General features: G+C 38.4%; 1 protein-coding gene across 1 annotated transcript; it reads left to right on the top strand.

The window, feature by feature from the left end:
• Positions 1–8,179: 8,179 nt before the first annotated feature.
• On the top strand, positions 8,180–11,384 carry LOC107890139 (pentatricopeptide repeat-containing protein At3g26540). The gene has a single exon (XM_016814648.2). It carries the CDS (start codon positions 8,303–8,305, stop codon positions 10,403–10,405), a length of 2,103 nt encoding a protein of 700 aa, XP_016670137.2. The 5' UTR covers positions 8,180–8,302; the 3' UTR covers positions 10,406–11,384.
• The last annotated feature ends 13,297 nt before the right edge of the window (positions 11,385–24,681 follow it).

The raw sequence follows: 24,681 nt of genomic DNA, 5'->3' as shown, positions 1-24,681 counted from the left end.
GAGGATTAGGAGGAGGTTTGGCCATACTTGTATCTAGATCAAGGTATGTTTGAGGTTGTGCCATGAGATTCATGCATGTTTTTTTTTAGTTGCTAGCTTGAGTTCTAATTAGCCCATGGTTCAAATCTTTGCTATGTCATGGGGATGATATTCGGCCTAGGTGGATTTTGTATTAATGCCATTGCATGCTAAATATGAAGCTTGTTAATGATGCATGTGATGGTGGATTGATGATTCTTGAATATTCTTTTTAGCATTTTTGAGTGAGCACATATGTGCATTGGTTGCTAGATGGAGAAGAATCGGCTAGCAAGTTGTGTGCTAAGGCCGAATATAATTTTTGTATATTAATGAGTAATGCATGTGTTAAATTGATGGAAAGGGAGAGGATGCTTTACTAGTGTATATATGTGTGTATTAGCCAAGTTTTGAACTTGAAACAAAATGGTGTTTAGTCAATACAAGTGACCATACTTGTAGAATGTATTAAGTGTTGCAATCGGCCCCAACATAGACATGCATATTCGGCCATAGGAAGGAGATTGGTGTTGCATGTATTCGGTCAGAGGCAAGCATATTGATGCTTTTGTCTTGGCTTAGAAAATTCGGCCAAGGGGGAAAATTAGCCAAAATGTTGAGTTTGATTCATGATTCCGTACATATGTGACTTTAATGTCTAATGTATAAATATGGGCTAAGTGCCTTGTGTTCCTCTTTTCGATGCTCAAATGATTAAATCAATTTATTTGTTTAATTAAGCTCAAGAGCAAAGGGGAACTAAATCCGATAAAGGGAAGGAAAAAGTGGTCGAATAGCTATCGGAATCGTTCGACAACATTCGAGGTAAGTTCTTGAGTAAAAGAGCTTAAATTATGATTTGATTAGATCATGTTTTAAGCAAATCAAAATCATGCTCTTTGTGTGTGGCTATTGAGCCGAAATTGCAAGAATGATAAGTGTCTTGTGTTTGAGTTTTGTTAACGAAAACGAAATACGAATGTGCCATGATTTATTGTTAAATGTGCATGGTTATTTGAATGATGTCCGGGCTAAGTCCCGAAGGCTTTGTGTTAAGTGACCATATCCAGACTAAGATCCGAAGGCATTTGTACGAGTTACTAAATCCAGACTAAGATCCGAAGGCATTTGTGCGAGTTACTAAATCCGGGTTAAGTCCCGAAGGCATTTGTGCGAGTTACTATAACCGGGCTATGTCCCGAAGGCATTTGAACGAGTAGCTATATCCGGTTAAATTCCGAAGGTACGTGATTTGGGAATGAATGATTTTGCTGTAAAAATTTCAGTTAATACGCTTGAAACATCCCAACATTGAGGTATGTTTCGTATGTGCTTTGAATTAGTTGAGCCCTTACAAATAAGTATTCGCTCAGTTGATAAATGAGCTACCGGCCTTTGGCTAAGTTTATCTTTGTGTATGAATAAAAGGGTTGGTAATGTGAAGTAAGTATGATATTGAAAAATTGTGCATATGAAATTATCCGTTTAGCTACATGAATGCTATACTTTTGTTGTGCTGGAATCCCTTGCTCAAAACTTACTAAGCATAAATTGCTTACTCCGTCTCCTTGATTCTCTGTTTTATAGATTTTAGTTCTCCAGCTATCGGACTCGGGATTTTGAAGTCGAAGTCGCCCACACTATCAAAGCCCCCCTTTTGGTACAATTTTGGTTGAACTTCGAAATGGCATGTATAGGACTACCCTTTTTGTTGGGGGTCATGGACCCTTTGGACTTGTATAATTTTGGATAGCCATGCGAAAATGGCTTATATGTGTTTGAGTATAATGTTATCATCATTTGGTATGGATATGGTTATTGAGAGGTGTGGATATGCTTAACAAGGATTGGCCATGGGAATGGTTAATCACTATCATAATTTGTGCTATTTATGCTAAAAGGGCTAGTTGAATCATGGAAACTATGAAATAGGTAAAGTCTACCTTAAAGGCAGATGCTGACAGCAGCAGTGATGTAGATTTGGAAAATCACTAAAAATAGTAGGAATGGAATTAAATAGTGAATAAATTATGTAAACGAACCTTGATGAATTTATTTTCATAGGAAAGTAACAAACGGTTTCTAGATTTCCTGTTCCGACTTTGGAAATTCATTATAAATTAACCAGAGACAATTAGGAGTCATGACATATATGTATAGATTCCTCTCTGAGTCTAGTTTCTATAGAAACAAATGGCATCAGTATTGAAGCCCTGTACAGGGAGATATCCAAGTCGTAATGCGCAAAGGTCAGTGTAGTCGATCCCTGTAACATGGGAGACTTTGACTAATAAACTGTACTAATTGGACCAACCAAAAATTCTAGAAAAAAATATGTAGATGGGCATATAAGTCTAGTTTCAGGGAAAATTTACGGAACTGGATTCCGAGTTTCTGAACTCAAGATATGATTTTTAAAGCGACTAGTACGCAGATTGGCAGTGTCAGGGAAAATTTTTTTTATAAGTGGTTTAAAGTCTGTTAACACCTCGTGTTCGACTCCGGTGATGGTCTCGGGTTTGGGATGTTACATTTGATTGGTATCAGAGCTACGGTTTAGTCGATTCTAGGACTACCGTAATGCGTTGGGTCTAGCTATACATGCCATTTTATGTGATTATTGGATAGTGTGGTGATTTCTGACAATTGTAAATGTGTTTATTTATAGTAATGGATCCCGATCCCGACCGAGCGGTAGCTGATGATCTTGAGAGTGTAGCGCCTGCTCCCGCACAAGGGACAGCGCCGGCGGACTCTCAATCTAATGCTAGTAACCCGAATGATGAAGCTAGACAAGCTTTCTATAGCGTGATGAATGATTGGTTCAACCAATACATTCGAACTAATACGGCTGTTCCACAACCTCCATTCCCGACAAATACCACCCCCGCACCTACAATACCTCCGATAACTGACCAAATAAGGTCAAATAAGCCCCCAGTTGACAGAATCTGAAAACATGGGGCTACTAAATTTAAAGCTACGGATAGCGACGATGCCGAGCAAGCTGAATTTTGGTTGGACAACACTATCCGGGTACTCGATGAGCTATCTTGTACACCCGATGAATGCCTAAAGTGTACTATCTCCTTGCTACGCGATTCTGCCTACTATTGGTGGAATACTCTAACTTCTGTTGTGCCCCGAGAGCAAGTAACTTGGGAGTTTTTCCAAACTGAGTTTCGAAAAAAGTATATCAGTCAGAGATTTGTTGATAAAAAACGGAAGGAATTTCTTGAGCTTAAGCAAGGTTCTATGTCGGTTACTGGTTACGAGCGAAAATTTGTTAGACTTAGTAGATACGCTCGGGAATGTGTTTCGTCCGAGGCTATCATGTGTAAACGCTTCGAGGATGGGCTGAATGAAGATATAAAAATGTTCGTGGGCATTTTTGGAATACGAGAGTTCGTAGTACTTGTCGAGCGAGCTTGTAAAGCCGAAGAGCTTAGAAAAGAAAAACAAAAAGTTGATGTGGGAACTGGAGAGTTTCGTAAAAGATCCTCGGGAAAGTCTCTTCAACAGGCATCGAAGAAATTTCGAGATGATGTGGGCCGGTCTAGAGGCACTTCGGGTTTTTTTAGACGAGATCGTGATCGACCCCCTGTGGGTACACGAGGCACTTCGGTCGCCAGTGTTGGGAATGAATGTCGAGACAGAACGAAATGTCGATATTGCGGCAAATGGCATTCGGGGAGTTGTAGATTCCCTGACCGCTCCTGTTACAAGTGCGGATCAGTTGACCACTTCATTAAAGATTGCCCGAGGTTGTCTGAACAGAATGTAAATCAGAGTGGGAAACCGGGTGCTACCACTGCTCGAGGTAGACCATCTAGAAATACGGGCAATGCTAGCGGTGGTCAGAGAGGATCTAGAGATGCTACGACCAGATCCGAGGCTCGCGCGCCTGCTAGAGCTTATGCTATACGTGCCCGCGAGGATGCTTCTTCGCCTGATGTTATTACCAGTACTTTTACTCTCTTTGATACTAATGTAATTGCTTTGATTGACCCCGGTTCTACTCATTCTTACATATGTGAAACCTTAGCATCCAGTAAGACTTTACCTATTGATTCTACTGAGTTCGTAATTCGGGTGTCAAATCCCTTGGGTCGTTACGTGCTTGTCGACAAAGTGTGTAAGGAATGTCCCCTAGTAATTCGAGGGTCCTGTTTTCCGGCGGACTTGATGCTTTTGCCATTTGATGAATTTGATGTTATTCTTGGTTTGGATTGGCTGACCGCGCATGATGCAGTTGTGAACTGCAAAAGCAAGACTATTGATTTGAGGTGCGCAAATAACGAGATAATCCGAGTTGAGTCTACGGACTTAAAGGGGTTGCCAGCTGTAATATCCTCAATGTTGGCCCAAAAATATGTAAGAAAAGGGTGCGAAGCATACCTTGCGTATGTACTTGATGATAAAGAATTAGAAAAGAAACCCGAATCTGTGCCGGTGGTTTGTGAATACCCGGATGTTTTTCCTGAAGAATTACCGGGTTTACCACCTATTCGGGAGATAGAGTTTGGTATTGAGCTTGTACCTGGGACTACGCCGATTTCGATAGCTCCGTATCGTATGGCACCAACCGAGTTAAAAGAGTTGAAAGCTCAGTTGCAAGAATTGACGGATAGAGGTTTCGCTCGACCAAGTTTCTCACCTTGGGGTGCACCAGTATTGTTCGTGAAAAAGAAGGACGGAACCATGAGGTTGTGCATTGACTATCGTCAGCTGAATAAAGTGACAATAAAGAACAAATATCCGTTACCGCGTATCGATGATTTGTTCGACCAACTGAAGGGAGCCTCAGTGTTCTCAAAAATAGATTTGAGATCGAGCTATTATCAGTTACGAATTCGAGATTCGGACATACCCAAAACTGCCTTCAGAACGAGATATGGTCACTACGAGTTCTTAGTGATGCCATTTGGGCTCACTAATGCCCCTGCGGTATTTATGGATTTGATGAATCGGATCTTCAGACCATATTTGGATCGGTTCGTAGTTGTGTTCATTGATGACATCTTGGTCTATTCAAGAGATGAGACCGAACATGTTGAGCACCTGAGATTAGTGTTGCAAATTTTGCGGGATAAGCAGTTATATGCTAAGTTCAGTAAGTGTGAGTTCTGGTTAAGAGAGGTTAGCTTCTTGGGTCATGTGGTATCCGCATCGGGTATTCGAGTTGACCCGAGCAAAATTTCAGCCATACTTAACTGGAAGCCTCCAAGAAATATTATCGAAGTTTGGAGCTTCCTGGGGCTCGCCGGTTATTACCGACGATTTGTAAAAGGTTTCTCGATGATAGCCACACCAATGACGAAGCTACTTCAAAAGGATGTTAAGTTTGAATGGACGGAGAAATGTCAGAATAGTTTCGATCAACTGAAAACTTATTTGACTGAAGCTCCAATTTTAGTGCAACCCGAATCAGGCAAAGAGTTTGTCATTTATAGTGACGCATCCCTACTTGGGTTGGGTTGCGTATTGATGCAAGAAGGTCGAGTGGTGGCCTATGCGTCGAGACAATTAAAGCCACATGAGAAAAATTATCCGACCCATGATCTCGAACTAGCTGCCATCGTATTTGCTTTAAAAATATGGCGACATTACTTATTTGGTGAAAAGTGCCATGTATTTTCGGATCACAAAAGTCTCAAATATTTGATGACTCAAAGAGACTTAAATCTGCGACAAAGACGTTGGCTTGAGTTGTTGACAGATTACGAGCTTGTCATTGATTACCACCCGGGAAAGGCTAATGTGGTTGCGGACGCCTTAAGCCGAAAATCATTGTTTGCTTTACGAGCGATGAATGTGCACTTGTCTGTTCTACCCGACAATGTGTTAGTAGCTGAATTAAAAGGCAAACCATTATTGATTCATCAAATTCGTGAAGCCCAGAAAGTTGATGATGAATTGGTTGCAAAACGGTCTGAGTGTGTTCCGAACAAGGAATCGGATTTTCTAATTGATGATGATGATTATTTGAGGTTCAGCAGTTGTTTGTGTGTTCCAAGGAATTCAGAACTCATTTCGATGATTCTGAACGAAGCCCATTGTAGCCGAATGTCAATTCACCCGGGGAGTACGAAAATGTACAACGATTTGAAACGTCGGTTTTGGTGGCATGGTATGAAACGAGACATCTCCGACTTTGTTTCGAGATGTTTAATATGTCAACAAGTGAAAGTAGAACATCAAGTGCCTTCAGGATTACTTCAGCCGATCATGATACCCGAGAGGAAATGGGATCGAGTCACAATGGACTTTGTGTCCGGACTGCCATTGTCAGCAAGTAAGAAGGATGCGATTTGGGTTGTTGTTGATAGACTGACTAAGTCGGCTCACTTTATCCCCGTGCGTACGGATTTTTCATTGGATAAACTAGCCGAATTGTATGTTTCTCAAATTGTGAGATTACACGGGGTACCTATTTCTATCGTGTCGGATAGAGGTCCGAGATTCACCTCGCGATTTTGGAAGAAATTGCAAGAAGCTTTGGGTACTAAGCTGCATTTTAGCACCGCTTTTCATCCACAAACCGATGGTCAATCCGAGCGGATAATTCAGATACTTGAGGATATGTTGAGATGTTGCATCCTCGAGTTTAGTGGTTCATGGGAACAGTATTTACCTTTGATTGAATTCGCTTACAATAATAGTTTTCAATCAAGTATTAAGATGGCACCTTACGAGGCTTTGTACGGTCGTAAATGCCGTACACCATTGTTTTGGACCGAGCTCGGTGAAAGTAAAATTTTCGGAGTTGATTTGATTAAAGATGCTGAACAGAAAGTAAAGGTAATCCGTGAAAGTCTGAAAGCAGCCACAGATCGTCAGAAATCGTATGCGGATTTGAAACGAAAAGACATTGAATATCAGGTGGGAGATAAAGTGTTTCTTAAAGTTTCGCCTTGGAAAAAGGTACTCAGATTTGGCCGTAAGGGCAAGTTGAGTCCGAGATTCATTGGGTCGTACGAAATCTCCGAACGAGTTATCTATAACGTGTGTTAAATGAGCCTATTTATAGACTTTAGAGTAGTCGTTGCCCTTAGCCCTAGGTCAGTTGCCATTTTTGTGCTTAATGTTTGATTGTGCGGACCAAGACGCCCCTAGCTTGTGATTATTTCCCATATAGAGGTGATGTCGCGACACACCAAGTCCTATGTCATGTGATGGCTTGTGATGGCTTGTGACTAAATCCAAGTCGCTTGCTTCTTATCTTTTGTTTTGCTCAGCGGGGGTGCCAATTTCCGAGCTGACTATTGCCGCTTTTTTTGTCCCTCCCACCAACTCTTTCTTTCTTTATTCTTCTCATTCACTCCACATGTCTTCTCTCTTTTTGAATTTGTAGATCTATTTTGTGGGTATCATTGTTGTCTTCACAAGTTGTGATGAACAGATGACGATACTAGTCGTTCGCTAAAACTCCACTGGCCACCTGTAATTTTTCTTGGAAAGTGAGTGACTCTTCATCAGCTTCTTAATCTATTTCTGTTTTGAGAATATTTCAGAATAATAAATTATTTCATGAGTCGATTTGGACTAGTGTTGTATTAAGTTTTATATGTTTTTTTGTTTGCTTTCCCATTATTTAATAAGTATTCAGTTTTAGAAGTTTTTGTCTGCTCTTGTAGCACGATTTTTAGTCTTACTTATGCATGTAATATTAGTTTTACAAGTGGTTTTAGGAATGATTTTGTTGTCGTCCTCTCTAGTTTGGTGAATGTTGATTCTTTTGTCGATTTTTGCTAGACATTTTGGACCATCTGGGGCTGATTTCCTTATTGTGTTGTTAAGTGCTTGCAATCACTTCAGATATATTGTGCTTGAGTTGTTACAAAATCAATTGTCAACGTGTCATAATGTTCTATTGATGTTGAGGCTAAAATCTTTGTTGTGTTGATAGAGCTTGTCCTTCACTATCTACAATGAGTATTTATTATTTTTTTCCTAAATTATATGGTTCCATTCATTGAATGAATTAATGGATTTATCTTTAATTTTTTTTTTGACTTACATATCACAATTGATTTGTTGAGAGGAATTATTTAAACCGAAATTGTGAATGAAAAAAGAGGCAGATAGAATGGAAGTAGAGCCTAATTTAACAAAAAAAAAAAACCTTGAATTATCAAATTAAGAAATAATGTACAGTACAGGGGCAAAATAGGTAATAAGGGTTATTTGTTACGCGGTAGCATTTAAGTAGTTGAGCATCAGAATTTTCCTCTTCGAAAAACCAGGGAGGGTGTTGGGCTCAGTTTTGATATTTATTTTTTGCATGGCAGTGAGTGCATCCTCAATACTGAAGCGTCTTCTTCAAAACATAAACAATAAACCCCAAAAGCAACCCCAAGGCATCGAATCCATAATAAAATCAATCCTCAGCCACCTTAAGGCAGGTCGTTTTCAACAAGCCGTTTCAGTTCTCTTTGCTTCCCCGGAACCCTTACCTCACTCTCTTTACGCAGATCTTTTTGCCCTCTGTTCTGACAAAAAAGCTATCGTTGAAGCCCGGAAACTTGAATCCCACCTAGTCACGTTCTGCCCATTTCCCCCAGTGTTCCTCTTGAACCGTTGCATCGAAGCGTATGGAAAATGCGGGTGTTTGGATGACGCAAGGGGACTGTTTGATGAAATGCCTCAACGGGACGGGGGTTCATGGAATTCGATGATAACGGCCTATGCACGAAATGGGTTTGGAGAAAAGGCTTTGTTCTTGTTTTCGAAGATGAACAAGGAAGGACTTGTGCCGAATGAGATTTCGTTCGCTAGTGTTTTGGGCTCTTGTGGTGTTGTTTTAGAGCTTAGCCTTTCAAGGCAAGTTCATGCGATGATTGTGAAGTATGGTCATTATAAAAATGTGATATTGGGAAGTTCACTTGTTGATGTTTACGGAAAATGTGGGTTTATAAGTGATGCAAGGCGGATGTTTGACGAGATAGAGAATCCAACTATTATTTCCTGGAATGTGATTGTTCGGCAGTATATTGAGGTAGGGGATGGAGAGGAGGCAATATTAATGTTTTTTAAGATGCTTCGAGATGATGTTAGACCTTTGAATTTTACATTCTCTAATGCTCTTGTTGCTTGTTCAAGCATGTCAGCACTTAAGGAAGGGTTGCAAATTCATGGAGTTGTGGTTAAGACTAACTTTGAGAAGGATAAAGTGGTCTCTAATTCACTCATTAATATGTATGTAAAATGTGGGCAGCTAGAGATTGCTCGTACTATATTTGATCAACTTGGTTCCAAGGACTTGATTTCATGGACTGCAATCATGTCAGGTTATGCCATGAGTGGGAGAACTAGAGAGGCAAGGGAACTCTTTAATATGATGCCAGAACGGAATGTAATCTCATGGAATGCAATGCTAGCAGGGTATACTCGTTTGTCTCAATGGGAAGATGCCTTAGAATTTATTTTTCTTATGCGGAGAATGACTAAAGATATTGACCATGTGACGCTTGTTCTAATTTTAAATGTCTGTGCTGGCCTGTCAGACGTTGAAATGGGGAAAAAGGTTCATGGATTTATCTACCGACATGGGTTCTTTTCCAATATATTTGTAAGTAATGCACTTCTTGACATGTACGGAAAATGTGGAACCTTGAACAGTGCAAGAGTTTGGTTTTACCAAATGAGTCAGGGAAGGGATACTGTTTCTTGGAATGCTTTACTGACTAGCTATGCGCAGCATCAGCGGGGTGAGCAGGCTATTACGTTATTTAGTGAGATTCAATGGGACTCCAGACCCAGCATAAATATCTTTGGAACCCTTCTTACAGTTTGTGGAAATATATTTGCACTTAATCATGGCAAACAAATCCATGGATTCATGGTTAGAAATTGTTATGAGCTGAATATGGCAGTAAGAGGAGCTTTGGTTAGCATGTATTCTAAATGTCGTTGCATTTTATATGCTTTCATGATTTTCAAAGAGGCAGATTCACGTGATGTTGCTCTTTGGAACATCATGACTTTTGGATTTTGTCACAACGGAAGGGGTAGAGAAGTACTTGAATTTATTGGCATGATGGAGGAGGAAGGAGTCAAACCAGACCACGTTACCTTTCATGGTATATTGCTTGCATGCATATGTGAGCATGAAGCAGAGTTGGGTCAGCTGTATTTTAATTCAATGAGCAATGACTATTGCATTATACCCCGGATGGAACACTATGAGTGTATGATTGAACTTTATAGCAGGTGTGGGTGCATGGAGGAGCTCGAGAAATTTATTAAGAGTATGTCATTTGAGCCAACTGTTGCCATGCTGACTAGAGTCTTTGATGCATGCAAAAAGCATGGTGCTGTGAGGTTTGGGGAATGGACTGCTGAACAACTTAACCAATTGAATCCTCATACTACACTTAAGATATGAAATTAAAGACGTAAGGGAAAGAGGTAGGTAGGCAGTTATTGACAGTGGTGATATGTTCTCCCGAAATGCCTTCATGCAAGAATGCCGTTGATTATAATGTACCATGTTTGAGAACTGAACTAAGTGCGTTGATTATAATGTACCATGTTTGAGAACTGAACTAAGTGAAGTGGCAAACTTGATAGCACTTAGTCATGTGATAATGGCTGCAAGGCAGCATATCAGACTGTAGGAGCAGACTGCATAATGCCATCATTTGGAATACTTGGAAGGAGATATAAGCAAACATTGTGCTATTTCAATTGGCTCTGGCACTATTGAGGAAGAAAACACAGGAGAATCGAGAATTATAAAGTAGAAAGAGGGACGGAGGGAGAGAAGAAGACCCGAACGTGTAGTTCATATCTTTTTTGGAGGCTGAGCTGATAGTAAGTGCACGTGCTGATTAACAAGGGAATGTCTAAGAGCGCTACTCATACTCCTGGGAAGGAACGACCAAACTAATTGCAGAATGATATAAAAAGGGGCCATAACTTGGAGAAGATTTCACCAGTTAACTTATCATGTAAGCATTTGCATCTCAACATGATAATCCTAAAATTCTTGCTAGATTCATTCATTCATTAGATGTGGTAATGTGGAGACCTGCACTCCAAACTTTTGAAGTCAAGTATCAAAAGCATTAGAGAACCAATGTTTGGATTCTCCTCTGCGTTCTTCTGTCATTACAACTTTTCACTGTTAGGATTTTGTTTCAATGAAAGAGACAGACAACTGATCAATCAAGTCAAACATAAGTACTTTGTTGCATAGCTTGGATTAAATTCTTTTATATAAATCTTCCTTATCTTGGTTTGTAAAATCATTAGTCTCGTAAGTTTTTAAGATATATAGGGGAACAAAGGATTGCCATGCAAAGAAAGAAGCACCTTTTTTAGTTGGAACTTCTTAATAAAAAACGATAATTTGTAAAGGTTTAGTCATTATATGTTATAGTAAAAAATGGGGAAAAAATGCATTGTCATAGTCAACTTTCATGATAGAGATGTTCCTGTTATGTTTACCAAATAGATTATGAAATTTTTGTATTGCATAATTACGAACTTGGAAAACAAATTACCTGCAAAAATAGCGTGTATGGGTGCAGCTCTATCGCTCTGTCACACAGTTGCATAGACTTGATAGCTATGCCTCAACCTAAATTAGAAAGATTAATGATAAGGGGGAAAGAAAAATGTATTTTCGTTTTGTCAGTGTGTATGGTTACAAAATGTTTCTCACAACCCCATGAACTACCACGAACATGGAGATAGTAGGGTTCTTAAGATTTTTAGTCTGAATTCAGTAAAAATTCCAGTAACCAAACGGTGTTCTTTGCTATCTCCCCCCCCCCCCAAGTTTTGAAAAATTATGATTTCTCCTTTGAAATATTTAAAAGAATTTAATTAGACCCACTCAAATTTTAATTAAACTCACTTAAAATATTTAAAAATTCTCTGTAATCTCACAAAAAAATTTTAAAATTTTAATTAGACTTTCAATTTCTTTTTTAAAAGAAATTCTCATTAAACTCCTAAAATTTTGAAAATTTTACTAGCCCCAAAATTTAGTCCTAGTATCAGCCAGTGCATATATGCTTGATTCTCTACGGCTATTTCCTGTGAGAAAAGAATACATGGCACAATCATTCCCTGCACATCCAGTCATTCTTGATCAAATTTTTACTTTGAATTCATGAGGTTATTTCCTGTTTTCATCCTACTCCAATGGAAAGTGATTGAACGACTTAGAATACCAGGATAATGTGTTTGATAAGTTTTCAAACTAGAACCCAAAAGTGCCACAAACAACTGGTGAAAACAAAAAAAAGGCAAGTTCAATGCAGCACTAATAAAAGTTGGGAAAGTAATGAATCGAGGGTGCATGGAAAACTGCAATTTTTTTGCAACACTTGTTGACTCCAATGGTAATAAGTTCAATGCCAAATGAGATATCGGAGTCACATTTTGTGGATGGAGAAAAAGCACTACCTTTCGTTTAGGGATCCAACTCCAATTTAATTGGAGCTTAATATGACTACGGATGATACAAGGATGGGTAGGTGGTGAAGATGAGTGATTCACCTTGTTTAGTATTGGGTGGAGGTCCGCCAGGTAAGGTGGCCGGATTGGTAGTAATGAGGAGAGAATAAGGCTTGGGATAGGTTGGGATAAGAGGGAATATGGGTTGCTTAGGTCTCTCCTTAGATTTTAAGCCTTATATATTTTTCGTCCTTTGTTACGTGGTGTCATGTGTTGAGTTGTTATTAGCGGTTTAGGTGGAAGTGGTTTGATGCTATAAGCTTAGGTAGGATGGCACTTTGATATGTCCTAAGTAATATAAGATATGATGAAATAGTTGAAACTTGATGTAATAATTAATAAGTGCATCTATTTGTTAAGTAGATTGCAAAACGAGAGAATCTCACAAAAAATCCTCTTAAGTGTCTACTTGAAGTGCTCGAGATCATTAACATTGGGGCAACCATAATGGGGTACGTAAAGAAATTACAAAGACCAAGAGTCTCGAAAAACTAAAAAAGAAAAACAAATTTCACATTCAAACTGTTTCTAGTCATTCCATTTAGTAAACAAATTCTTAGAACCTAGTCTGCTTTTTACTACAATGTTGTCATCTATTTTGGAAAGTGCATTGGTTTTTGTTTTATCTTACTATTTTACTTGCACTTTCAGGTTAATTTTCCCACATTTGAACCATGGAGTTTCTATAGCGAGATGGTCGTTCATGTAGCATGCAAAGTTGGTGAATCCTCTAACATTGGTGGACTCACAGAAAGTGGCAAGCTCATTACTTTGGTGAACTAAAAATACGAACTGGATTTAAAGAGATGGCTTGCAAGTCATGTTAAACAAAATATATTTTCTTTCTAAAAGATTTAGTATTTATTAGTATAATATGTTTAGCATTTATTAGCATAATATATTTGACATTAATTAGTATAAAAATCTTTGCTATTTCTTTTCATATTTAAGAGTTTTTCTTATTATAAATACCCTTCTTACATTGTTCAAAATATACGAGTGAAAAACAATAAAAACCTTAGTAAACAATTTTGTTGCTAAATTCCTCATTTTTTCTCTGCAATTCTTTCTTTCTTAGTATCGAAATTCCAACAAGTGGTACCAGAGTTGTCTTCTTACGAGTCATTATTGTTCTTTTTGAGTTATACATGGTTTTTGTAAGTTTCTCACCACTTTCACCATTTGTTTTCAATGGAGAAAACTATCATATGGGTTGTTAAGATGAAGACCTACCTACAAGCTTATGACTTGTAGGAGGATGTAAATACTAATGTCGAGCTAGCACCATTAAGGGACAACGCTACAGTTACTCAAATCAAACACTACAATGACGAGCGAGTTAAAAGATACAAGGCAATGTCCTATATACAAAATGGCTTTTCGAATTTCATATTCACACGTGTTATGGCTTGCGAAGCCCCAAAACAACCTTGAGATAAGCTAAAAGAGGAGTTTCAAGGTTCAAATAAGACCAGACAGTGACAACTCATTAATCTCAGGAGAGATTTTGATAATTTGAAGATGAAGGAGGTTGAAACAGTGAACAGTACGCAGACAGGATTATAGTGGTAGTAAATAACATCAGGTTACTTGGGGAAAAGTTCCTAGGTAGCGGGGTTGTTGAGAAAGTCATAACAACACTTCCTGAGAGGTATGAATCAAATATTTCCTCACTCGAAGACTCAAGGGATCTCTCGATAGTCTCTCTTTTAGAGTTGATAAATGCCCTGTATGCTCAAGAGCAAAGAAGATCATCAAGGCATTAGGAGCGCACAAAAGAAGCACTACAAGTCTTGAATATTGATGATGCGAACTCCTAGAAACATAAGAGTAAGAAAGGTTGGATAGAGAAGAAAGAGGATAGATAGGGATATGGTGGCAAGGAAGAAATTTCACCATGCTTTTACTACAAAAAGACAAATCACTCGGAGAGGTATTGCTGGTTCAAGCCAAATATTCAATGTAGAAGTTGTAAATAATTCGGTCATATGGAGAGGGTGTGTAAGAATAAGGGGCACGCACAACAACAAAACACTCAAGCTCAGACTACTGAAGCAAGTGAAGAAGAAGTGTTGTTAGCAGCATCCTACAACGCCCAACTCATTGCACCATGCAAACCCTTCAGCAAAAATAGAAAGAAATAGCTCGTTGATAGTGGATTCACAAACCACATGGCTTCAAATTAAAGCATCTTCAAACGGATTGATAGAAGTTCCATTTGAAAAGTTAGAATTGGAAATGGACAGCTTCTTGAAGCTAAAAGAAAAGGGGATGTGCTAATCAACACTCCAACAGGTACTAAAGTAATTACAGATGTGCTTTTAGTTCTTGAAATATATCATAATCTCCTTAGCATTGGTCAATTGATAGAGAAGAAATACACAGTTGTTTTCAAAGATAAATGCTGCACTATATTTGATTCATCGGGATAGGAAGTGGTCATAGTCTCAATGAATAATAAAAGCTTTGTATAGCAGCTTGGTTTTAGCTAAATGGGAATAGTGGTTTTTGGACCACAAATTCAAGATCAAAAAAATTATTTTAATATTATTTTTGGTGTTTACATCATGTGAATATGTATGTGCGAAAATTTCGTGAGCTAATTTTATCGTTTAATAGCTCAATTTGAGAAAAAGGACTTAATCACTTAAAATGCAAAAGTACCATATTATAAGTTGAAAGTGCTTAATTACTATGGCTTATTAAATGAAAGGTCCTTATGTTGTAATTAGACCATTGATAGTGGATATGGACATTAATGGCCTTATATTTGATGTTTTAAGTGTTTATAAACCAAGGTTAAAATGGTAAAAATAGAATAAATGTATAATTAAAATAAATCAAACATGAAATTAGTCCATTATCATCTTTTTGCACTGAATTTGAAGAAGGAAAGAAAGCTTGAATGTGTTTAGGGTTTCAGCAACTCGAGGCTTTGATTAAAGTACGATTTTAGCTCGATTTTTAATAATTTCTACATTTTTGTGATCGTTGCTTAGTAATCTAGCTAGCCCGTACCCTAATTTTTGAAAATTTTGATGAATTTGTGAGTTTCCATTGATGAATGCTTGAGCTTTTGAATGATTGTTGATGAATTATGAAAGCTTGATGATAGATATTAACGTTTTGCTAAGTGATTTTTGACAAAAATGTCAAATAGGGAGTTAATTGTGAAAAATGTAATTTGAAGGGTTAAAATGTGAAATATGGGCTGATATGTATACTAGGAGAATTCGGCTAGCATGTATTTGAAAGAAATTGGGTAATTTTGTGTATTTGTGAAATAAGGACTAAATTGTAAGAAATATGAAACTTTAGGGGCTAAAGTGCAAAAATGCCCAAATATGTGGACTAAATTGAATGTTTTGATGAATAAAAAAGTTAATTTTGAATGTATATAGATCAAGAACGAAAGAAATCAGATTTAGGTCAAGGGAAATCGAAAGTTATCGAATAGTCGATCCAGTTCCTCTATTCTGACTGTGAGGTAAGTTCATATGCAAATAAATGTCTTTAAATTGAATTACATGTGTTTACTTGTCATGGAAATGTTATAAATGTTGAATGAGCACTTACGACCAAGAGTTGACAAAGTTACGATATCTGAAAGTCCCGTACGAACCTTTGGAATAGAATAGGATACGAATGTCATGACATTAGGTTATCTAGATGTGATTACATGTAAGACCATGTCTGGGACATTGGCATTGTATTGAGATTACGTGTAAGACTATGTCTGGGACATTGGCATTGTTAATCGATTTTGTGTAAGACCCTATCCGGGACAGTGGCATCGATATATAATAACATGTAAGACCATATCTGGGATATGGCATTGTACGAGCTTATGTGATTTCGGAGTATTCTTAACGATTCCGAATGGCTCAACGGGTAAAGTCAAGTCGAGAAAGAATATGTGAATGAGCTAAGTGACTCAGGTACGTATGAAATTCATATGAGTATTGAAAAGGGAAAGTATTTGATGAACTTGATTAAGACATTGAATATATGTTCAATGAGAAAGGTTTGTAAATTTGAATGTGATTAGCTATGTTTAGCATATTTGAATTGATATGCAAATATTCATGTGTTGACTTTATTTGTATATGGCTTACTAAGCTTTTGAAGCTTACTTTGTGTGTTCTTTCCCTGTTTTATAGATTATCGAAGCTAGCTTGGATTCTGGAATCGTCGGGAAACATCATCACACTATTGATTATCTTGTTGGTACCTTTTAGAGTTTTGTATATATGGTATATGGCATGTATAGGCTAGTGTCATATTGGTATGTTTTGAGTTATGATTTTATCCATGTGATTTGGCTTGTAAATGTTGGTATGTATGGCCATTTAAGTTGGCTTAAAATTATGTTTTGGATAAGTGTTACATATGATGTATATAATGTCTTGTGGTTGGGCATTGATTGCAATGGTTATTGATATGACTAATTAGTTAATCACTTGGTTAGTTATAAATGCTTGAGGAATGGTATATTATGGTATGGTTTATAAATGATGAATTGATATGTTTGAGAGGCATGATTTAGTTGATGGTAAGGTGATGAAAATACATGTAAAAGTTATGTGAATTTGGTGATTTTGGTATATTGATTTGGTATGTTTTTGAATATGGAACTAAGTAGTTGAAATGGTTGAGTATAGATAATATGATAGGTGTGTGATTTGGCATGTTTTGGCTACCTGTATATGTGTTGAAATGGTACCAAATTGGTTATTTTGTGTGCATGAGAAAAAAGGGTGGCAAATTGTCTTTTCAAATGGCCTATTTTTGTCCACATGGGCAGAGACACAGGTGTGTGCCTCAGCCGTGTGCGACACACAGTCATGTTACATGGCCGTGTGTCCTCTGGGGTAACCTTTCAAATTAAGTCAGTATACCTTACAGGTTGAGATGGTCTAGACACATGGGCATGTCTACTGGCTGTGTGTGGCACACGGGCTGGCACATGGGCGTGTGGTCGGCCGTGTGACCCAAGTCAGTAACCCCTTTAATTTTTCCACGGCCATGGCACACATGCGTGTCTCCGGCTGTGTGGTGCAAGTCAATATGTATGCCCTATTTTCACACGGCCTGTGACACGGGTGTGTCTGATAGCCATGTGAGGCACACGGCCTATTCACACGGGTGTGTGACCCTTAAATGCAAGAAAATTTTCTTTGTATCCCAAAGTCTGCAAATGTTATCGGTTTAGTCCCAAACCACTTTTAAGCATGTCTTAAGGTTTCGTAGAGCCTTATAAGGGACAATGTGAATGATTTGAATGAATTTTATATATGAATGCATAAATGTATATGTTATGTAGGTGAACGATGTGTATTGTTCGGTAATGCCTCGTAACCCTATTTCGACTATGGATATGGGTTAGAGGTGTTACACTTTGTGCTGGAATGGAACTTTGAGGCTTCAAGAGCCTATACTAGTTGAGTGGATAAATCATATAGTTGACACAAAAGATAAGGACATGTGAATGTAACACCCCTAACCCGTATCCGTTGTTGGAATAGGTTTACAGAGCATTACCATCAAATTGTAACATCAGAACATACATTTCCAAACATTAATATAATCATAGCATAAATCGTTCATTCACATGCTCATCATCCCTTAATTGAGCCTTGAGGCCCTAAAAACAGTTTAGAAACGATTCAGGACTAAATTAAAAACATTTAGAACATTGAGGAAAAAGTTAGAAAATTTTAAACTATAAGGGTCACACGGCCGTTTCTCAGGCCATGTAACAATCGAAATAGGGACACACGGCCGTGTCGCAGCCTGTATCTATGCCAGTGTAAGACTTGGGTCACACGGCCAAGCCATACGCCTGTGTGCCAGGCCATGTAACACTTGAAATGGCCTCACACGCCTGTGTGCCAGGCCGTGTGCTAGGCCGCGTAACTATCAAAAAGCAACCTGTAAAACCTACAAGGGACACACGACCGTGTTGCATGGCCATGTCACACATGGTTGAGACACATGCCCATGTCTTAGGCCGTGTGGACAAGCAAAAGGCGAAAATCAAGTTGTAACGCCCCGTACTCGAGATCGTTGCCGGAGTCGAACACGAGGTGTTAACGGACTTAATTCATTCATTTACACAGTTCATTTTAAAATTTCCAGATAAGCTGGCTAACTGCGTCACTGTCACCTTAAAAATCATATCTCGAGTTCCAAAACTCGAAAACCGATTCCGTAAAATTTTCCTGAAACTAGACTCATATGTCAATCTACAAATTTGTTTCTAGAATTTTTGGTCATGCCAATTAGTACAGTTTATTAGTTAAAGTGTCCCCTGTTTCAGGATTCGACTACTCTGACCTTCATGCATTACGACTTAGATATCTCCCTGTACAGAGATTCAATACTTATGTCGTTTGTTTCTAATGAAACTATACTAAAAAAGGAATCTATACATATAAAGCATGACTTCTAATTGTCTCTGGTTAATTTATGGTAAATTTTCAAAGTCAGAATAGGGGATCCAGTAATCGCTCTGGCCCTGTTTCACGAAAACTTAAACATCTCATAAAATACGGCTCATATGGTCGTTTCGCTTATTCCATATGAAAATAGACTCATCAAGATTCAATTAAATAATTTATTCATTATTTAATTACATTTCTACTATTTTTAGTGATTTTTCAAACTCACATCACTGCTGCTGTCAGCATCTATTTTAAGGCAGGTTTTACCTATTTCATAGTTTCCATGATTCAACTAGCCATTTAACATACATAGCACCAAATATGATCGTGATTAACCATTCCAATGGCTAATCATTGCCAAGCATTTCCACACTTCTCAATAACCATATATATATATACAAAATGATTATAACGCTATGCTCAAAATATATAAGCCATTTTCGCATGGCCAACCGAATATATACAATACCAAAAAGGTACTTAATTAACAACGAAGGTCAATCCTATACATGCCGTTATGAAAGTTTAACTAAAAGAGTACCAAAAGGGCTTAGATAGTATGGACGACTTCGACTTTGACAATCCCGAGTCCGATAGCTGACGAACAAAATCTATAAAACAGAGAATCAAAGAAACAGAATAAGCATTTAATGCTTAGTAAGTTTTGAGTAATGAAATTAGTTACGACTAAAGTATAACATTCATATGGCTGAATGAATAATTTCATATATGCATATTCTCAAAATCATACTTACTCCACGCTTCAATCAATATATTCATACACAAGGTATCAAACCTAACTAAAGGCTGAAAGTTCGTTAATCAATTGAGCGAATACTATTTAATTGGAATCGACTTTTCCGAAGCATATACGAAACATACCTTATCGTTTGGATTTTATGAGCGTATTAATTGAAATTATTACAGCAAGGTCGCTCACTTCCAAACCCAAGTACCTTCGGGATTTAGCCGGATATAGCAACTCGGACAAATGCCTTCGGGTCTTAGCCCGGATATAGTCACTAGCACAAATGCCTTCGGGACTTAGCCCGGATATAGTCACTAGCACAAATGCCTTCGGGACTTAGCCCAGATATCATTCGAATAATCATGCACAAATATCAATAAATCATGACACATCCATATTTCATTTTCATTACTAAAGCTCAAACACAAGACACTTATCAAACCTTACCAATTTCGGCTCAATAGCCACATACAAAGAGCATGATTTTGATTGGCTTTACAACATGATCTCTATACACATTCGGCTACCCGTCATAGGTATAAACTAATCACCTCAATATATAATTCAAGTAGAATCATTATATCACCGTTTATTTGTTATGCTTATATGTCATGACTTAATCAAATCATAAACTAAGTTTCATTACTCGAAGACTTACCTCGGATGTTGTCGAACGATTTCGACGGCTATTCGATCACTTTTTCTGTAACACCCCGAACCCGAGACCGACACCGGAGTCGGACACGAGATGTTAACAAACTTTGAAAAATTTTTCCAGACACTGCCCAGTCTGAGTACTAGTCGCTTCAAAAATCATATCTTGAGTTTCACAACTCGAAAATCAGTTTTGTGATTTTTCCCTGAAACTAGACTCATGTCCCCACCTATGTATTTTTTTCTAGAATTTTTGGTCGGGCCAATTAGTACAGTTTATTAGTCAAAGTCTCCCATGTTACAGGGGTCGACTACACTGACCTTTTCCCATTACGACTTGGATATCTCTCTGCACAGAGCTTCAATACTGATGCCGTTTGTTTCTATGGAAACTAGACTCAGAGAGGAATCCATAAATATATGGTATGACCCCTAATTATCTCTGGTCAATTTATAGTGAATTTCCAAAGTCGGAACAGGGAATCCAGAAACTGTTCTGGCCCTGTTCCACAAGAACCCGAATATCTCTTACTGTACTGTTCATATGATTGTTTCGTTACTTTCATATGAAAGTAGATTCATCAAGGTTCGATTACATAATTTATTCACTATTTAATTCCACTCCTACGAATTCTTGTGATTTTTCCAATCCACACCACTGCTGCTGTCAGCCTCTGTTTTCAAAGTAAACCTTACCTATTTTCGGGGTTTCATGGACCAACTAGGGCCTTGTCATACATATGCCCACATATGATCATACTTAGCCATTCCAATGGCTGATCATTTGCTCAACACTTCCATTCCAACTATAGTTACATCATGAAACCATCTATACATTCATAAACACGAATGGTCTAATGCCATACTCCACTTCTACAAGCCATTTTCGCATGGCTGTACACTTATACATTTCATAAAGTACTCGAAAAACAACAATGGGTAGTCCTATACATGCCATATCAAAATTCAACCAAAATAGTACCCAAAAGAGCCTTTGATAGTGTGGGCGACTTCGACTTCAAGATCCCGAGTCCGAGAGCTGGAGAACCAAAAATCTATAAAACAGAGGAGCAGTGTAACGAGTAAGCAATTTATGCTTAGTAAGTTTTGAGCAAGGAATTCCAGCATAAACAAAGAATAACACACATTTAGCTAAACGGAATATTTCATAATACGCAATTTACCGATATCAAACTTGCTTCACAACATTAACAACCCTTATGTACATACACAATAGACTAACTTAGCCGAAGGCCGGTAGCTCGTTTATCAACTGAGCGAACATTTATTTGTAAGGGCTCGATTAAATTCAACACATACGTAACATATCCCCATATTGGGATGTTTTTCGAGTATTCGCTGGAATTTTACAGCAAGCTCATTCATTACCAAATCACGTACCTTCGGGATTTAACTGGATATAGCTCCTCGTTCAAATGCCTTCGGGACATAGCCCGGTTTTAGTAACTCACACAATGCCTTCGGGACATAACCCGGATTTAATAACTCGCACGAATGCCTTCGGGACTTAACCCGGATTTAGTATCTCGCACAAAGGCCTTCGGGGCTTAACCCGGAATTTGTATCTCGCACAAATGCCTTCGGATCTTAGTCCGGATATATTCACTTAGCACAAAGCCTTCGGGACTTAGCCCAGACAGCATTCAATTAATCATGCACATCTAACAATAATTCATGGCACATTCATATTTCATTTTCATTTGCGAAACTCAAACACAAGGCACATATCGTCCTTGCACATTCGGCTCAATAGCCACACATAGAGCATGATTTAATCACATCGTAATTTAAGCTCTCTTACTCAAGAACTTACCTCGGGTGTTGTCGAACGATTCCGCTAGCTATTCAACCACTTTTTCCTTCCCTTTATCGGATTTATTTCCCCTTTGCTCTTGAGCTTAATTAAACAAATAAATTGATTTCATCATTTAGGCATCAAAAAGATGAACACAAGGCACTTAGCCCATATTTATACATTAGACATTAAAGTCTCATACATGCAAAAATCATGCATCAACACAACATATTAGCTAATTTCTTTCCCCTTGGCCGAATATGCATGTCTATTTTTGGGGTTGATTTCAACACTTAATACACACATATACACACTAGTAAAGCATCCTCCCCCTTTTCATCAATTTAACACATGCATTGCTCATTAACATGCAAAGTTACATTCGGCCTTAGCACACATCTTGCTAGCCGATTCTTCTCCATTTAGCAACCAATGCACATATGTGCTCACACAAAAATGCTAAAAAGGAGGTTCAAGAATCATCAAGCCATCATCACATGCATCATTAACAAGCTTCATATTTTGCATGCAATGGCATTAACACAACCTCCACCTAGGCCGAATCTTAACTCATCCTCATGCCTCATCACCACAACATCAAACACCAACCAAGAATGATGCATCCATGGTCAAGTGCCAATTCCATCACATAGCAAGATTTAGACCATGGGCTAGGTAGAACTCAAGCTAACAACTAAAACATGCATGCATCTCATGGAACATCATCAAACATACCTTAGCCTAGCTACATGCATGGCCGAATCTCTTCACTTTTCTTCTTCTTTCCTCCTTAAAATTTTTGGCCAAGGATGAACCAAAGGATGAGAAAATTTTTTTCTTTGTTTTTCTTTCTAATTTAGGCTAAATGAAGGTGAGAAAAGGATGAACAAAGATCTTCTCCTCTCTTTTCTTTAGCTCACGGCAATGGGGGGGGGGAAGAATCAACTACACACTTTTTTTTTTGTGTATTCATCATACTCCTTTTCATTATTTAATTTCCATGCCTATTATTTTATTTTTTTCCACCCATGATGCACCAACAAAACATGTCTATGACATGTCTTGGCCATCAAACTTGGTCTACCATGCTTGTCATGGCCGGCCACTACTAGTAGGGGGGAAATTTGACATGCAAGTCCCCCCTTTGTCCACATGCACTAATAGGTCCTCACACATTGACCTATCACATTTTAGAATTTTCTCACATAAGTCCTATTGACTAAATTCACATGAAATCAACCAAATTGAAGCTTGAAATTTTCACACATTCATAATTACATATTCTAGACAATAAGTATCACATTCAAACATTTCGGTGACTCGGTTTAGCGGTCCCGAAACCACTTCCCGACTAGGGTCAACTTTGGGCTGTCAAAACTCTCCCCCACTTAAGAAATTTTCGTCCCCGAAAATCTTACCGGTAAATAGGTTTGGGTATCGTTCTTTCATCGAGCTTTCGGTCTCCCAAGTAGCTTCCTCGATCCCGTGTTTGAGCCATAACACCTTTACTAGCGGAACTCTTTTGTTTCGCAACTCCTTCACTTCACAAGCTAGGATACGCATCGGTTCTTCTTCATAGCTCATGTCGACTTGAATTTCAACCTCTGATGGGCTAATTATATGCGATGGATCAGATCGATAGCGTCGAAGCATCGAAACATGAAAGACGTCATGAATCTTTTCAAGCTCCGGGGGCAAAATCAATCTATACGCAACCGGACCAACTCGTTCGGAGATTTCGTACGGCCCAATGAATCTTGGGCTCAACTTGCCCTTACGGCCGAACCTGAGTATCTTTTGTCCAAGGTGAAACCTTAAGGAACACTTTGTCTCCCACCTGATACTCGATGTCTTTTCGTTTCAAATCTGCGTACGACTTTTGACGATCCGTGGCTACCTTCAGACTTTCACGGATTACCTTTACTTTCTGTTCAGCATCTTTAATCAAATCAACTCCAAAATTTTACTTTCACCGAGCTCGGTCCAAAACAATGGTGTACGGCATTTACGACCGTACAAAGCCTCGTAAGGTGCCATCTTAATACTTGATTGAAAACTATTGTTGTAAGCGAATTCAATCAAAGGTAAATACCGTTCCCATGAACTACTGAACTCGAGGATGCAACATCTCAACATATCCTCAAGTATCTGAATTATCCGCTCGGATTGACCATCGGTTTGGGGGTGAAAAGCAGTGCTAAAATGCAGCTTGGTACCCAGAGCTTCTTGCAATTTCTTCCAAAATCGTGAGGTGAATCTCGGATCTCTATCCGACACGATAGAAACAGGTACCCCGTGTAATCTCACAATTTGATAAACGTACAATTCAGCTAGTTTATCCAATGAAAAATTCGTACGTACGGGGATGAAATGAGCCGACTTAGTCAGTCTATCAACAACAACCCATATCGCATCCTTCTTACTTGCTGACAAGGGCAATCCGGACACAAAGTCCATTGTGACTCGATCCCATTTCCACTCGGGTATCATGATCGGCTGGAGTAATCCTGAAGGCAGTTGATGTTCCGCTTTCA

The sequence above is a fragment of the Gossypium hirsutum genome, chromosome A02, assembly GCF_007990345.1.
Source record: "Gossypium hirsutum isolate 1008001.06 chromosome A02, Gossypium_hirsutum_v2.1, whole genome shotgun sequence".
NCBI lineage: Eukaryota > Viridiplantae > Streptophyta > Magnoliopsida > Malvales > Malvaceae > Gossypium > Gossypium hirsutum.
The sequence above is the reverse complement of the archived record's forward strand: the minus strand, read 5'-3'. Positions and strand labels throughout refer to the sequence as shown.

Excerpts from the sequence above, each read along its gene's own strand:
- LOC107890139 (XM_016814648.2), top strand. The coding sequence starts at position 8,303 with ATGGCAGTGAGTGCATCCTCAATACTGAAGCGTCTTCTTCAAAACATA.